The sequence below is a fragment of the Hylobates moloch genome, unplaced genomic scaffold, assembly GCF_009828535.3.
Source record: "Hylobates moloch isolate HMO894 unplaced genomic scaffold, HMol_V3 SCAFFOLD_52, whole genome shotgun sequence".
Lineage (NCBI taxonomy): Eukaryota > Metazoa > Chordata > Mammalia > Primates > Hylobatidae > Hylobates > Hylobates moloch.
Genome location: NW_026652327.1, coordinates 692,317 through 710,077, shown reverse-complemented (window position 1 = coordinate 710,077; position 17,761 = coordinate 692,317). Strand labels below are relative to the sequence as shown.

Below are 17,761 nucleotides of genomic sequence, written 5' to 3'. Positions count from 1 at the left end.
TTCTGATTCCTCCCTCCCTCTGTCCCTCCCGTCCTTCCTCCGTCCCTCCCTTCCTTCCTCCCTCTCTCTGTCCCTTCCTTCCTTCCATGTTTGCTTGCTTGCTTCCTTCCTTCCCTTCCCGCCTTCCCTCCATCCATCCATCTTTCCCTCCTTTCCTTTCTTTCTTCTTCTCTCTTCCTCCCTCCCACCCTCTTCTTTACTTTCTTCCTTCCTCCCTCCCTCCTCCCCTCCCTGCCTCCCTTCTTTCCTTTCTTTCTTCTTTCCCTCCCTTTTTTTTTTTTTTATACTTTAAGCTCTAGGGTACATGTGCATAACATGCAGGTTTGTTACATAGGTATACATGTGCCATGTTGGTTTGCTGCACCCATCAACTCATCATTTACATTAGGTATTTCTCCTAATGCTGTTCCTCCCCCAGCCCCCCACCCTCCGACAGGCCCCGGTGTGTGATGGTCCCTGCCCTGTGTCCAGGTGTTCTCATTGTTCAATTTCCACCTGTGAGTGAGAACATGTGCTGTTTGGTTTTCTATCCTTGTGAGAGTTTGCTGAGAATGATGGTTTCCAGCTTCATCCATGTCCCTGCAAAGGACATGAACTCATCCTTTTTTATGGCTGCATAGTATTCCATGGTGTACATGTGCCACATTTTCTTAATCCAGTCTATCATTGATGGACATTTGGGTTGGTTCCAAGTCTTTGCTATTGTGAATAGTGCCACAGTAAACATATGTGTATATGTGTCTTTATAGTAGCATGATTTATAATCCTTTGGGTATTTACCCAGTAATAGGATTGCTGGGTCAAATGGTATTTCTACTTCTAGATCCTTGAGAAATCGCCATACTGTCTTCCACAATGGTTGAACTAATTTACACTCCCACCAACAGTGTAAAAGTGTAAAAGTGTTCCTATTTCTCCACATCCTCTCCAGCATCTGTTGTTTCCTGACTTTTTAATGATGGCCATTCTAACTGGCATGAGGTGGTATCTCATTGTGGTTTTGCTTCGCATTTCTCTTATGACCAGTGATGATGAGCATTTTTTCATGTGTCTGTTGGCTGCATAAATGTCTTTTTTTGAGAAGTGTCTGTTCATATCCTTTGCCCACTTTTTGATGGGGTTGTTTTTTTCTTGTAAATTTAAGTTCTTTGTAGATTCTGGATATTAGTCGTTTGTCAGATGGGTAGATTGCAAAAATTTTCTCCTATTCTGTAGGTTGCCTGTTCATTCTGATGGTAGTTTCTTTTGCCATGCAGAAGCTCTTTAGTTTAATTAGATCCTACCATTTGTGTATTTTGGCTTTTGTTGCCATTGCTGTTGGTGTTTTAGTCATGAAGTCCTTCCCCATGCCTATGTCCTGAATGGTATTGCCTAGGTTTTCTTCTAGGGTTTTTATGGTTTTAGGTCTAACATTTAAGTCTTTAATCCATCTTGAATTAATATTTGTATAAGGTGTTAAGGAAGGGATCCAGTTTCAGCTTTCTACATATGGCTAGCCAGTTTTCCCAGCACCATTTATTAAATAGGGAATCCTTTCCCCATTTCTTGTTTTTGTCAGGTTTGTCAAAGATCAGATTGTTGTCGATGTGTGTTGTTATTTCTGAGGCCTCTGTTCTGTTCTATTGGTCTATCTCTCTGTTTTGGTACCAGTTACCATGCTGTTTTGGTTACTGTAGCCTTGTAGTATAGTTTGAAGTCAGGTAGCATGATGCCTCCTGCTTTGTTGTTTTGGCTTAGGATTGTCTTGGCTATGTGGGCTCTTTTTTAGTTCCATATGTGTAGGGCCCAGCCCCACAGGGTCAGTGGGTCTTTCCCCATGTACGGAGACAAGAGAGTGTAGAAATAAAGACACAAGACAAAGAGATAAAAGAAAAGGCAGCTGGGCCCGGGGGATCACTACCACCAAGTCGTGGAGACCAGTAGTGGCCCCAAATGCCAGGCTGCCCTGATATTTATTGGATACAAGACAAAGGGGCAGGATAAGGAGAGTGAGCCATCTCCAATGATAGGTAAGGCCACATGGGTCATGTGTCCACTGGACAGGGGGCCCTTTCCTGCCTGGCAGCCAAGGCGGAGAGAGAGAGGAGACAAAGAGAGAAACAACTTACACCATTATTAGAGACTTTTAGTACTTTCACTAATTTGCTACTGCTATCTAGAAGGCAGAGCCAGGTGTACAAGATGGAACACGAAGGCGGACTAGGAGCATGACCACTGAAGCACAGCATCACAGGGAGATGGTTAGGCCTCCGGATAACTGCGGGCGAGCCTGACTAATGTCAGGCCCTCCACAAGAGGTGGAGGAGTAGAGTCTTCTCTGAACTCCCCTGGGTAAGGGAGACTCTCTTTCCTGGTCTGCTAAGTAGCGGGTGTTTTTCCTTGACACTTACGCTACCGCTAGACCACGGTCTGCCTGGCAACGGGTGTCTTCTCAGATGCTGGCATTACCGCTAGACCAAGGAGCCCTCTGGTGGCCCTGTCTGGGCATAACAGAAGGCTCGCACTGTTGTCTTCTGGTCACTCCTCACTATGTCCCCTCAGCTCCTATCTCTGTATGGCCTGGTTTTTCCTAGGTTATGATTATAGAGCGAGGATTATTATAATATTGGAATAAAGAATAAGTACTACTAATGATTAATTATATTCATATATAATCATATCTAAGATCTATATCTGGTGTAACTATTCTTGTTTTATATTTTATTATACTGGAACAACTCATGTCCTTGGTCTCTTGCCTTGGCACCTGGGTGGCTTGCTGCCCACACATGTGAACTTTAGATTTTTCCAATTCTGTGAAGAAAGTCATTGGTAGCTTGATGGGGATGGCACTGAATCTATAAATTATCTTGGGCATTATGGCCATTTTCACAATATTGATTCTTCCTATCCATGAGCATGGAATGTTCTTCCATTTGTTTGTATCCTCTTTTATTTCGTTGAGCAGTGGTTTGTAGTTCTCCTTGAAGAGGTCCTTCACATCCCTTGTAAGTTGGATTCCTAGGTATTTTATTCTCTTTGTAGCAGTTGTGAATGGGAGTTCACTCATGATTTGGCTCTCTGTTTGTCTGTTATTGGTGTATAGGAATGCTTGTAATTTTTGCACATTGATTTTATATCCTGAGACTTTGCTGAAGTTGCTTATCAGCTTAAGGAGATTTTGGGCTGAGACGATGGGGTTTTCTAAATATACAATCATGTCATCTGCAAACAGGGACAATTTGACTTCCTCTTTTCCTAATTGAATACCCTTTATTTCTTTCTCTTGCCTGATTACCCTGGCCAGAACTTCCAACACTATGTTGAATAGGAGTGGTGAGGGAGGGTATCCTTGTCTTGTGCCGGATTTCAAACAGTGCTTCCAGTTTTTGCCCATTCAGTATATTGGCTGTGGGTTTGTCATAAATAGCTCTTATTATTTTGAGATATGTTCCATCAACACCTAGGTTATTGAGAGTTTTCAGCATGAAGGGGTGTTGAATTTTGTCAAAGGCCTTTTCTGCATCTATTGAGATAATCATGTGGTTTTTGTCATTGGTTCTGTTTATGTGATGGATTACGTTTATTGATTTGTGTATGTTGAACCAGCCTTGCATCCCAGGGATGAAGCTGACTTGATTGTGATGGATAAGCTTTTTGATGTGCTACTGGATTCAGTTTGCCAGTATTTTATTGAGGATTTTTGCATCGATGTTCATCAGGGATATTGGCCTAAAATTCTCTTTTTTTGTTGTGTCTCTGCCAGGCTTTGGTATCAGGATGGTGCTGGCCTCATAAAATGAGTTAGGGAGGATTCCCGCTTTTTCTATTGATTGGAATAGTTTCAGAAGGAATGGTACCAGTTCCTCTTTGTACCTCTGATAGAATTCGGCTGTGAATCCATCTGGTCCTGGACTTTTTTTGGTTGGTAGGCTGTTATTGCCTCAATTTCAGAGCCTGTTATTTTTCTATTCAGAGATTCAACTTCTTCCTAGTTTTGTCTTGGGTGTATGTGTCCAGGAATTTATCCATTTCTTCTAGATTTTCTAGTTTATTTGCATAGAGGTGTTTATAGTATTCTCTAGTAGTTTGTATTTCTGTGGGATCAGTGGTGATATCCCCTTTATTATTTTTTATTGCGTCTATTTGATTCTTCTCTCTCTTCTTCATTAGTCTTGCTAGCTGTCTATCAATTTTGTTGATCTTTCCAAAAAACCAGCTCCTGGATTCATTGATTTTTTTCGAAGGGTTTTTTTATGTCTCTATCTCTTTCAGTTCTGCTTTGATCTTAGTTATTTCTTGCCTTCTGCTAGCTTTTGAATTTGTTTGCTCTTGCTTCTCTAGTTCTTTTAATTGTGATGTTAGGGTGTGTCGATTTTAGGTCTTTCTGGCTTTCTCTTGTAGGCATTTAGTGCTATAAATTTCCCTCTACACACTGCTTTAAATGTGTCCCAGAGATTCTGGTACGTTGTGTCTTTGTTCTCATTGGTTTCAAAGAACATCTTTATCTCTGCCTTCATTTCGCTATTTACCCAGTAGTCATTCAGGAGCAGGTTGTTCAGTTTCCATGTAGTTGAGTGGTTTTGAGTGAGTTTCTTAATCCTGAGTTCTAATTTGATTGCACTGTGGTCTGAGAGATAGTTTGTTGTGATTTCTGTTCTTTTACATTTGCTGAGGAGTGCTTTACTTCCAATTAGGTGGTCAATTTTAGAATAAGTACGATGTGGTGCTGAGAAGAATGCGTATTGTGTTGATTTGGGGTGGAGAGAGTTCTGTAGATGTCTATTATAATGGTCTGCTTAGTGCAGAGCTGAGTTCCAGTCCTGGATATCCTTGTTAACCTTCTGCCTTGTTGATCTAATATTGATAGTGGGGTGTTAAAGTCTCTCATTATTATCGTGTGAGACTCTGAGTCTCTTTTTAGGACTCTAAGGACTTGCTTTATGTATCTGGGTGCCCCTGTATTGGGTGCATGTATATTTAGAATAGTTAGCATTTCTTGTTGAATTGATCCCTTTACCATTATGTAATGGCCTTCTTTGTCTCTTTTGATCTGTGTTGGTTTAAAGTTTGTTTGATCAGAGACTAGGATTGCAACCCCTGCTTTTTTTTTTTTTCTTTCCATTTGCTTCGTAGATCTTCCTCCATCCCGTTATTTTGAGCCTATGTGTGTGTCTGCACGTGAGATGGGTCTCCTGATGGGTCTTCACTCTATCCAATTTGCCAGTCCGTGCCTTTTCATTGGGGGCATTTAGCCCATTTACATTTAAGGCTAATATTGTTATGTGTGAATTTGATCCTGTCATTATGATATTCACTGGTTATTTTGCTCATTAATTGATGCAGTTTCTTCATAGCATCGATGGTTTTTACAATTTGGCCTGTTTTTGCAGTGGCTGGTACTGATTGTTCCTTTCCATATTTAGTGCTTCCTTCAGGAGCTCTTGTAAGGCAGGCCTGGTGGTGACAAAATCTCTCAGCATTTGCTTGTCTTCAAAGGATTTTATTTCTCCTTTACTTATGAAGCTTAGTTTGGCTGGATATGAAATTCTGGGTTGAAAATTCTGTTCTTTAAGAATGTTGAATATTGGCCCCCACTCTCTTCTTGCTCGTAGGGTTTCTGCAGAGAGATCCACTGTTAGTCTGATGGGCCTCCCTTTGTGGGTAACCTGACCTTTCTGGCTGCCTTTAACATTTTTTCCTTCATTTCAACCTTGGTGAATCTGACAATTATGTGTCTTGTGGTTGCTCTTCTCGAGGAGTATCTTTGTGGTGTTCTCTGTATTTCTGAATTTGAATGTTGGCCTGCCTTGCTAGGTTGGGGAAATTCTCCTGGATAATTTCCTGAATAGTGCTTTTCAACCTGGTTCCATTCTCCCTGTCACTTTCAGGTACACCAATCAAACATAGATTTGGTCTTTTTAGATAGTCCCATATTTCTTGGCGGCTTTGTTTCTTTTTACTCTTTTTTCTCTAAACTTGTCTTCTCGCTTTATTTCATTAATGCCATCTTCAATCACTGATACCCTTTGTTCCACTTGATCAAATCAGCTAATGAAGCTTGTGCATGCACCATGAAGTTCTTGTGCCATGGTTTTCAGCTCCGTCAGGTCATTTAAGGTCTTCTCTACACTGTTTGTTCTAGTTAGCCATTCGTCTAACCTTTTTTCGACGGTTTTAGCTTCCTTGCGATGGCTTAGAACATGCTCCTTTAGCTGGGAGAAGGTTTGTTATTACTGACCTTCTGAAGCCTACTTCTGTCAACTCATCAAAGTCATTCTCCATCCAGTTTTGTTCTGTTGCTTGCGAGGAGCTGCAATCCTTTGGAGGAGAAGAGGTGCTCTGATTTTTAGAAGTTTCAACTTTTCTGCTCTGGTTTCTCCCCATCTTTGTGGCTTTATCTACCTTTGGTCTTTGATGTTGGTGACCTACAGATGGGGTTTTGGTGTAGATGACCTTTTTGTTGATGTTGATGCTATTCCTTTGTTAGTTTTCCTTCTAACAATCAGGTCCCTCAGCTGCAGGTCTGTTGGAGTTTGATAGATGTCCATTCCAGACCCTGTTTGCCTGGGTATCACCAGCAGAGGATGCAGAACAGCAAATATTGCTGCCTGATCCTTCCTCTGGAAGCTTCATCCCAGAGGGGCACCCGCCTGTATGAGGTGTCTGTCGGCCCCTACTGGGAGGTGTCCCCCAGTTAGGCTACATAGGGGTCAGGGACCCTCTTGAGGAGGCAGTCTTCGGTTCTCGGAGCTCAAATGCCGTGCTGGGAGAACCACTGCTCTCTTCAGAGCTGTCAGACAGGGACGTTTAAGTCTGCAGAAGTTGTCTGCTGGCTTTTGTTCAGCTATGTCCTGCCCACAGAGGTGGAGTCTATAGAGGCAGTAGGCCTTGCTGAGCTGTGGTGGGCCCCGCCCAGTTTGAGCTTTCTGGCCATTTTGTTTACCTAATCAAGCCTCAGCAAATGGCGGATGCCCCTCCTCCAGCCAGGCTGCAACCTCTCAGGTCCATCTCAGACTGCTGGACTAGCAGTGAGCAAGGCTTCATAGGCATGGGACCCACTGAGCCAGGCACAGGAAAGATCTCCTGGTCTGCCAGTTGCTAAGACCGTGGGAAAAGCTCAGTATGTGGGTGGGATTGTCCCGTTTTTCCAGGTACAGTCTGTCATGGCTTCCCTTTGCTAGGAAACAGGAATTCCCCCACCCCTTGCGCTTCCCAGGTGAGGCGATGCCCTGCCCTGCTTTGGCTCATTCTCCGTGGTCTGCACCCACTGTCCAACCAGTCCCAATGAGATGAACCAGGTACCTCAGTTGGAAATGCAGAAATCCAACATGTGAGTGAGAACATGTGATATTTGTCTTTCTATGCTGGGCTTATTTTACTTAATATAATGAACTCCAGTTCCATCCATGTGACAAGATTACATTCTTCTTATGGCTGAATAGTGTTTCATTATATATAAGCACCACATTTTCTTTATCCATTCATCTGTTGATGGACACTTAGGTTGATTCCGTATGTTAGCTATTGTGAATAGTTCTGCAATAAACATGGGAATGCGGATATCTCTTCATCATGCTAATTTCCTTTCTTTTGGATATATACTTGGCATTGGGATTGCTGGATCATATGGTAGATCTATTTTTAGTTTTTAAAGGAACCTCTGTACTGTTCTCCATAGTGATTGTACTAATTTACGTTCCCATCAGCAGTGTATGAGCATGCCGCTTTCTCTTCATCCTTGCCAGTGTCTGTTATTTCTGGGTTTTTTTGTTTTTTCTTGAGATGTAGTTTTACTCTGTTGCCCAGGCTGGAGTGCAGTGGTGTGATCTTGGCTGACTACAACCTCCACCTCCTGGGTTAATGCAGTTCTCCTGCCTTAGCCTCCCCAGTAGCTGGTATTACAGGCCCCTGCCACCACGCCCAGCTAATTTTTGTATTTTTAGTAAAGACAGGGTTTTACCATGTTGGCCAGGCTGGTCTCGAACTCCTGACCTCAGGTGATCCACCCACCTCAGCCTCCCAAAGTGCTGGAATTATAGGTGTGAGCCACTGTGCCTGGCTAGGATGTTGAATTTTTTTGAAAGCTTTTTCTGCATCTGTGCAGATGATCATATGGTTTTTAATTCTGTTTATGTGGTGAATTACATTTATTGAACCAACCTTGCACCCCACAAATAAAGCCTAATTGATTATAGTAAATTAACTTTTTGATGTGCTTCTAGGTTTTGTTTTCTAGTATTTTTTTGAGTATTTTGTGTCTGTGTTCATCAGGAATATCGGCCTGAAGTTTTCTTTTTTCATCATGTCTGATGAGTTTTGGTATCAGAATGAGATGCTGGCTTCATAAAATGAGTTAAGGAGGAGCCTTTCCTTCTCAGTTTTTTGGAATAATTTCAGTAGGATTGATACTAGCTCTTCTTTTTATGTCTGGTAAAATTCGGCTTTGAATCCATCCAGTTCAGGGCTTTTTTTGGTTAGTAGGTTTTTTTTTTTTAATTAAAATTCAATTTCAGAATTCCTTATTGGTCTGTTCAGGGTTTCAATTTTTTTCTGGTGCAGTCTTGGGAGGTTGTGCGTTTCCAGGAATTTATCCATTTCTTCTAGGTTTTTTATAAAAGTTTGTGTGCGTAGAGGTGTTCATAATAATCTCTGAGGACTTTTTATATTTCTTTGGGGTCAGATGTAATGTCACCGTTGTTATCTCTGATTGTGATTATTTGGATCTTTTTTCTTAATCTAGCTGTCTTGCTGTTTCTAGAATTCTTTGTCTTTGATGTTTGACAATCTGACTAAAATGTGCTTCAGAGGGGACTTTTTGGGGTTGAATCTATTTGGGGACTTTTGAACTTTCTGGAGTTGGATACCCTTATCTCTTCCCCAGACTTGGGTAGTTTTCAGCTATTATTAAATAGGTTTTCTATGCCTTTTACCCTTCTTCTCCTTTTGGAATTCCTGTAGTACAAATGTTTAATGGTGTCCCAGAAGTCTTGTAGGCTCTCTTTGTCCATTTTCATTATTGTTTCCTTTTTTTTTCCCCTCTGAGTAATATCAAATAATGTATCTTCAGGTTCAGAGATTGTTTTGCTTAATCAAGTGTGCTGGTGCAGCTTTGTATTGTATTTTTAATTTCATTCATTGAATTCCTTTTTTTTTTTTTTTGAGACGGAGTCTCGCTCTGTTGCCAGGTGGGAGTGCAGTGGCAAGATCTTGGCTTACTGCAACCTCCGCCTCCCAGGTTCAAGCGATTCTCCTGCCTCAGCCTCCTGCATTCATTGAATTCTTCAGCTGCAAGAGTTTTGTGTGGTTCTTTTTTATGATATCCTTCTTTGTTGAAATTCTGATTCATATCATGAATTGTTTTCCTGATTTCATTGAATTATCTATCTGTATTTTCTTTTATCTGTTTGAGTTTCCTTAAGATCATTATTTGAATTTTTTTCGAGCTAGGTGTTGATTTCCTTTTCATTTGGGCCTGTAACTAGAGAGTTACATTCTCAGCAGTGTCATATTTCATTGCTTTTTAATGTTTCTTGTTTCCTGCATTGATGTCTGTGCATCTAGTGGAACAATTGGCTCTTTTAAACTTTCCGCTTTAGTTGGGCTGTTTGGGAAGGGTGTGGTGACTCTATTTCCAGGTAGGTTCAGTACTGTAGTCTCTTGTAGCCTTTTCAGCTGCATTCATTGTCAAAATAACTGTGGGTGCCTCAACAGCCTAGGCTGGAGCAGATTGCAGTGGTGGTAGCTGTGGAGTAGACTGTTAATATCTTCAGTGGCAAGAGCTTTTGGAATCCTTCCATTCTTGTTTTCCCCACAATAGGGAGTTTTAGCCAGTGGGAGTCCTCTTGGTGGCAGGTCTTACATATACTACAAGCAGCTGCCATGGTGCTGCAATCCAGGTGCAAGCGTTTGGAGTGGCTGTGGGGCTAGGATCCTGGGCTCAGGGTCTTGTATACTATTGTAACACCTGGGTCTTAGGGTACAGGGTCACTCTGTATGGTATGGTTGGATGTAGGTTGCCTATGGTGCCAGGATCTGTGACTCTGAGGCACCCTCTAGCTGCTTGGGAAAAGAGTGTCAGGTTGTAGCTGTGAGTCTACCCCTGGCCGACAGGGCACAGCCCTGGCCCAGCTCCAGGGAAGAGAGGATGCTCTGGAGGTTTGAGTCTGGGATGCAGGGTTTGGTTCTAATTTAGGAGCCTGAGCCAATAGGGCTTAGTGGCAACTCCTATCCCTGGGGATGAGGCACCATATAGTAGTCACTCTAGAACCTGGATTGGTGGAGCTCAGATGGATCCCAGACTCTGAGGCCAGGTACAGCAGGAACAGGCACCCCTGAATGGCCAAGGCATGCCTGTTGTTTGGGCCCTGTGGGGCAGAGAGCAGCACAGCAATGACTTCACTCCCCAGAAAGAGAAGTGTCGCAGCAACGCGGACTCTCCAGGGAAGCAGGGTACTAGAGTTATTTGTCCTGCAGGGCACATTACTCAGCTTAGCCACTGCTCTGTTTCCCTGGGTGTCTGGGTACTACTTCAGCCCTGGGAAGTGCAGCTGCTCTGCTTGGCCAGTGCAACAATTCCCCAAGGGTGATGTGCTGTTTCAGCTCAGGCTCAGGGGACGTGACTGTTCTGGGTGGCCCAGGCATCTCATGGGATGCAGGGTTCTGCCAAAGTACTGTTTTCTTGGGAGGGAGTACATGGCTGCAGCTCCTGCCTCAGGGAGTTGGGGGAGTGGTGGGTAGAACAGTTCCACCTCTCTTGACCCCACCAGGAAGGGTGTAACAGCTGCTGGCAGCTCTGCTTGGGAATGTCAGGCCTTCAAGTAGGCCTTCATTCCTGGCTTAGCTTCAGGGATGAAGGGGTGCTGTGGCTACTGGCCCCTAGAGCAAGACACACTCCAGCAGTAGTTCCAGTTCCACCAGTATTCTCCTTCTGGTTTCATCGGCAGCACTCTTAATTATGTTCTCCTCTGATTTTGTCAGCATTTTATTGTGTTGTGTGATTGAGGGAAAGAGTTAAGTATCATTCTCTTCATTTTAACAAATAAGAAAACTGAGATTATATCCAAAGTTACATTGTAATTAAGAGAGCTGGAACTTGAACTCAGACCAAATATTTTTCTTAAATTTTGGTATGTCACACTGGGACATTGTCGTAAGCAACTGAAGTTGTTAGGGCCCTTCGGCAGGAATAATTAAATTGGTGTTAATTTCTTTCCTTTTTTAGCAGGGAAAAACTGTGTAAGAAAAGATATTTTATTAAAGTAGATTGTGAGTTCACCAGCATTTGGGACTTTGGAAAACATTTTTTGATTTAAGTTCCAAAGGAAAGTGTTTAGTGAAACAAAATAATAGAAATCTCACATTTTAGCTTATGTATTAAATTTTTAAAAATTAGCTGGGTGTGGTAGCATGCACCTGTAGTCCCAGCTACTCAGGAGGCTGAAGTGGGAGGATCACTTGTGCCCCAAAGGTTGAGGCTGCAGTGTGCTCTGATTGCATTACTGCACTCCAGCCTGTGTCTGGTGGGGGGCGGGGAGGGGTACATATATAGATATCTATCTATCTATCTATCTATCTAATCTATCTATCTATCTATCTATATAGGGGAGGGGTACATATATAGATATAGATATCTGTATATAGAGATATAGATCTGTATATATAGATCTATACATAGATATATAGTAGCTGTCCTTTTTCATCCCTGTTTTCATAGGAACTTTCGTTGATTTTAAATACTTTTCATTTCTCTGTAAATACCTGACCATGATCTATAAAAGTCCAAAAAATGAGGTTCATAGATTTTTTTGAATAGTAATCTTTATAGTTCTTTTCTTTCATGCTTTGTGTCTTTCCTTCAGGTAGCAAATTATGGAGTTGGAGGACAGTATGAACCCCATTTTGACTTTGCACGGGTAAGTAAAAAAGAAATGGAGAAATTCACTGAGGCTTATGCATTACATTGTTTGTCTCAAAACAAAGCAAAAAAACAGAGTCTCACTCCGTCACCCAGGCTGGAGTGCAGTGGCATGATCTTGGCTCACTGCAACCTCTGCCTCCTGGGTTGGAGCAATTCTCCTGCCTCAGCCTCCCGAATAGCTGGGATCACAGGCATGCGCCATCATGCCCAGCTAATTTTTGTATTTTTAGTAGTGACAGGGTTTTGCCATGTTGGCCAGGCTGGTCTTTAACTCCTAATCTCAGGTGATCCACCCACCTCGGCCTCCCAGAGTGCTGGGATTACAGGCGTGAGCCACCGTGCCCAGCCGCATTACATTGTTAAAGAAAAAGTTATTCTTGACACTTGTTAAAGATGGTAAGGCAGACTTCATTCAAGGGGGAACCATTGCGATAGGTATAGGGACCACTGCAATTGCAGTGGGATTTTGCAGTAAGGGAGAGAGGTTAAGCCCAATTCCAAATACAACAAGGAAAAGTGGGAATTTATAGCCAATGAGCAAGGGTGGGTGTTTGTTAGTAGATGGAAAATTACTAAGAGGTAAGGGAAGATTCTGGCTAAACTGACCTAACAGGATTCTTGCTGAAGTCAGGGCAGAGTGATCATCATCCAGGGGATGGTGGAGATGAAGAACCCAGTTAGATTTTGAGGGTGATCACATGGCAAGGATGGGGGATTCTGGCTAACCTGACTTAGCAAGGTTCTTGCTCAAATTGGACAATGCAGAGATAAATACCCGAAGCCCAAAGTCAGGGCCTACTTGAAAATAAAGTTCAGAGGAGCCTGAGTAGTTCAGTCAGGGAGAGATTCTTTGTCAACATGTTAATTCTGTTCTTTTAACATTAAAAATTCATAGCCTATTTGGAATTTATGGAAATATGGTGTGGCAGATATTCTGTGAAACCTTTTTACCAGTTAAAAAAAAAAAAAACACCTAGATACCGAATAAAATCACTTAAGATACTTTAAATGCATTGGCAAGCCTGGAAGAAAGTAAAGGGTATTCCCAAAGGCAAACTAAACAAAGATGATCCCAAAACTAGAGAATTAAAGAGGGGACAAAACACAGAGGCTTGGAGGTATGTGCCTCCAGGAACTAGAGCTTTGGGAATAACAGCTCTGTAAGAGGAAGATCTGCCACAGTGTAGGCTGCTGAATTTGAGACCCTGGCATAAACTCTAAATCTCCACGAGGATTACACCTTCAGTAAAGAAAGAATGGGTTTGAAAATAAATCTCTGTGATGCAGGAGCCTTATGGGGAACTGTCTGTTTTCATCCTGGCTGGGGCATAGTGTGTATGATAGGGGAGTTACTTCAGGGAGTAGTATGTGTGGAATTTTCCACTTGTGTCATGTTAGCACTAAAAGTTTTGAACTTCAGAGCATTTTGAATTTTGGACTTTTGGTATGCTCAACCTGTATTCCATGTTATGGATATACCACAGTTTAGCCATTCACCCATCGAAGGACATTTGGATAGTTTTTAGTTTTTGGCTATTACAAATAAAGATGTGTATACATTTCTGTGTGAAAAATACATTTTCATTTTTCTGGGAGAAATGCCAAGAGGTTGTATTGTATTTTAATTTAGATATAAATATTTAGATATTAATTTTCTAGCTTGATAATAGTGCTGAAAGTCACTTTACTAGCATTATTAGAAAAATAATACTAGGGGCCAGGCGTGGTGGCTCATGCCTGTAATCCCAGCACTTTGGGAGACCAAGGTGGGTGGATCTCTTGAGGTCAGGAGTTCAAGACCAGCCTGGCCAACATGGCAAAACTCCATCTCTACTAAAAATACAAAAAAATTAGCCAGGCATGGTGGTATACGTCTGTAGCCCCAGCTACTTGGGAGGCTGAGGCAGAAGAATTGCTTAAACCCAGGAGGAGGAGGTTGCAATGAGCTGAGATCATGGCACTGCACTCCAGCCTGGGGGACAGGGCAAGACTCTGTCTCAAAAAAAAAGAAAGAAAAGAAAAATAATACTAGGAAATATAGTTCAGTAGGTCATGAGTTCAAAGTAAGTCTCAAGGTAAATTAAGCTTCAGGAATGTAGCTAAGAGATGGCTGTCATGTCATATTTTTTTGGAAGCTAAAATTGTGGGTATTCATTTTTAAAATAATACATAGTTTGCAGATGATGGCTGTCGTTTAGGCTAGTAAGTCTGCTTTTTATCCAGTAATCTTGTCTAAAGTATCCAGTATACAAGTTCAGTTAGCAAGTATTTGAGGCCAGGTACAGTGGCTCACACCTGTGATCCTAGCATTTTGGGAGGCTAAGGCAGGAGGATCGCTTGAGGCCAGGAGTTCAAGATCACCCTGGTCCACATAGCAAGACTCCATCTTACAAAAAGAGTGCCTGATGTTTATAGTACACTGGACATTACAAGGGAAACTTTTGGGGTTGTTGTTGGCATATTCTTCAGGATATTACTACTGATGTTTAGTTGCCACTAGAGTATTTGTGTTACTGAATTTTTACACCATTGAATTTACTGTGTTTTTATCCACAGAAAGATGAGCCAGATGCTTTCAAAGAGCTGGGGACAGGAAATAGAATTGCTACATGGCTGTTTTATGTAAGTTGTCACTAAAATTTTTAGATTAAGTTGGGATTTGATCACAAGATTCATTTTAATGTGTTAAGTTTGTTCTGTGTAGCTCTGATTCAACATCCTAGTTTAACATTTTTACAACTGAGTAAAGGGAGTTAAGAATTTTTTTGCATTTGCAACTTTTTCAGGCTGTAAGATAGATGTTCATTATAGAAACTTCTGGACAAACTTAGAATTTATAGTGCCACTACCTGCAGATAATCATTAATATTTTAACATATAGGCTCTCTGTTTAGTCATATATGTGTATATAAAAATCTCTATATATTTGAATTTCTGTACATACACATTATTTCAGTAAACTTCTGAATTACATTTTTTCATTGAGGTATATCAGAAGAGTGCACAAATTAAGTATTATAACTTAATTTTCACAAAGTGAACACTTCTAGTGTATTCAGTACTAAGATGAAGAAATAGCATATTACAACCCCCAGAAACCCTATCTCAGAGTTTTAAAACAGTATGATCATAATTCAATTTTTAAAATTGTTTATATATTTATATATATGGAAAAAAGTTTTGATTGTAGTGTTGTTCTAGTTACCCCAAATGAATCACTCCAAAACTCTCCTTTCTGAGTGGTTTAAAATAACAACAATGATTTTCCTAATGTATCTCTAACAGTTATGAGGTTGACTGGGCTCAACTCATGGTTCCTGCTCCAAATCTGACATGCATTTGCTGTCAAATGCCTGGGACTGGGGTATCTTGAAGGCTAAGGTTGAGGCTGGCTGTCAGCCAGAATGCCTAAATTCTGGCCAATACACATGGCTGAGCTTCTTCACAGCATAGTGACTGGATTGCAAGAGGAAGCATCCCAAAAGAACAATGCAAAAGTACATGGTATTGTTATGACCTACCCTCAGAAGTCATAGATGTCATTTCTGCTGTATTCTGTTACAGGAGTTACAAAGGTCTGCCCAGCTTCAAGGAGAGGGCACATAGACCCTACCACTGCAGACGAATGTCAGTGTCATATAAAAAAAGCATGTAGGATGGGACATATTGGGATGTATTATATTCAGAAAATGCAATCTGCCATAATGTCATAACCTTTGTTAAAAAAGATATTTTAGGCCAGGCACAGTGACACACGACTGTAATCTCAGCACTTTGAGAGGCCGATATATATATATGTGTGTGTATGTATTTTTATTTATATATATATACATATTTTATATCTAGACTTAATTTTGGTTATTTCATCACTCTTTCCATTCCTTAGCCCTATTTGAATTACATCTTTTTGCTGTCTGCAGTATCCCACTCCCTACCAAAATCTCTCTGTTCAGTCTATTTTCTTCTTCTCTTCCTGCCACCTTCCCTGTTTCTCTTTTCTTTCCCTTCTTCCCTATCTCCTTCCTCTCCATATGCCTCCTTTTCTTCCCAATTCCCAATTTGTATTTCTCTCACAACTCCATCTTGTTTCCAAAAGGAGGTAAGGTACATTACAAAGATTCATATAAAAAAGAGAAATATCACAAAGGGAAAACCAGGAGAGGGTTAGTACAGTATACAAATTCATGCTGCGAAGGCTTGCATATTTTCTAGAGGTGAGTCTTAGAGGCTGTACCAATTTATATCCCAATTGTAAGTGGGATATGTTTGTGAAGTATGTTTGTCAGACTTTTTGATCTGTGTATCTTTCACTTATCAAATTAGCAGTTATTGTGGCTTTAATTTGCATTTCTCTTATTAGAGAGGTTGAGCATCTTTTCAGATGTTTAAAGCCATTAGTGTTTATGTGTTCCTGGTTCTCCTTATATTTCTTTGTTTTATGAATATTGATGCGGTATTATTTGGCCCACTATCCATTTCTCCCTCTTAATGTAAACACCTTTCCTGTTTTTCTAAAATAGTTGTATAGCATTTTAATTGATCATCATTTTTTCTATTATTTAAATACCATTCCCCAGAGGGGCACATAGAATATCTCAAATTACTTTTCCTCTCATGCACAACTTTTTAATTTCCTCAAAGTTAATTTTTTCAGTGGTTAAGTGTCCTAGCTCTTTATTATTAGTTACATGTTTATCATTGTAAAATACCTTTTATCTCATTTAATGCTTTTTACCTTGATTTAAACTGTGTCTCATACTAAGATCATACCCTGTTTTCCTTGGATAGCATTTGCCCAAAATCTTACTTTTTTATGTTCTGTGTTTGTAAGTCACTTGTTTTAGATGCAGCTCTGATATAACATATAGTTGGGTTTTGCTCTGTGATCTAATCAGTCTATATATTCTACTTATGTTGCTTTAAAAAAATCTTTATGATCCATGTTTCCTTTGCTTTGTTTTATGTGATTCTTTGGTTAATTTAAAAGGTTTCCATTTTTATTCTAGGTTATCTTTATGACTATAACTTTATATAATCCTTTAACTTTCTCACTTTTATTTAATATGTTTGATTCCCTTCCATGAGAAATGGCAAAACTGAGTTTATTTTTATTTTACATTTATTTAAATATTTCTTGAGCACCTACTGTTCTTGAGGTACTACTGTTCTAGACATTAATGATCAGCAATGAACAAAACAGATGAAAATTCCTGCCTCCATGGAGATTACATTCTAATACAATAAAATACATATTTATATCTCTGTATTAACTCATTAGTTTTAAGTCATTTCTTTTTCCCTCTGGCTATAAATAAGTTCCTATCTCAAATTATATCCCCAGTCTCCCATCCTGACTGTTTTTTGTTAATCATTCCTTTGCTTTTTGTAGTTTTTTTACTTATGTATATAAACCTAAATGGCATTTTATTTTTGAAAAACTGAGTAGCATGTACCAACTCTGCTATATAAGAACAAGTCCATATGTTCCCAATATTCTAGTATCCAATATCAAGTCTTTATAATGGCATGTTTTACTTTATTCTACCAGCACTTTTGATAACACCCTCTTGTTTCTTATAGATGAGTGATGTGTCTGCAGGAGGAGCCACTGTTTTTCCTGAAGTTGGAGCTAGTGTTTGGCCCAAAAAAGTAAGCCTGTTTGGTTTGTTTTTGGTTTATTAATTTTTTCCCTAAGGAAGAGATGCACTTGTATTCATGGTCTAATTAATGAATTACATTTTTTTTCTTTTTCTTTTCTTTTTTTGAGACCTGTTCTCACTCTGTTGCCTAGGCTGGAGCCCAGCAGCACTAACATGGCTCACTGCAGTTTTGACCTCCTGGGTTCAAGCCTCATTCTCCCAA

At 40.5% G+C, this 17,761-nt stretch overlaps 1 protein-coding gene across 2 annotated transcripts in view; it reads left to right on the top strand.

The window, feature by feature from the left end:
• The window catches only part of LOC116463680 (prolyl 4-hydroxylase subunit alpha-1), a 93,165-nt gene that overhangs the window by 72,168 nt on the left and 3,236 nt on the right, over window positions 1-17,761 (top strand). For both annotated transcript variants that reach the window (XM_058434801.1, XM_058434802.1), the window contains exons 11-13: window positions 11,845-11,894; window positions 14,456-14,521; window positions 17,480-17,548. In XM_058434801.1, coding sequence (XP_058290784.1) covers window positions 11,845-11,894; window positions 14,456-14,521; window positions 17,480-17,548 — 185 coding nt within the window. The remainder of the gene's footprint in view (window positions 1-11,844; window positions 11,895-14,455; window positions 14,522-17,479; window positions 17,549-17,761) is intronic.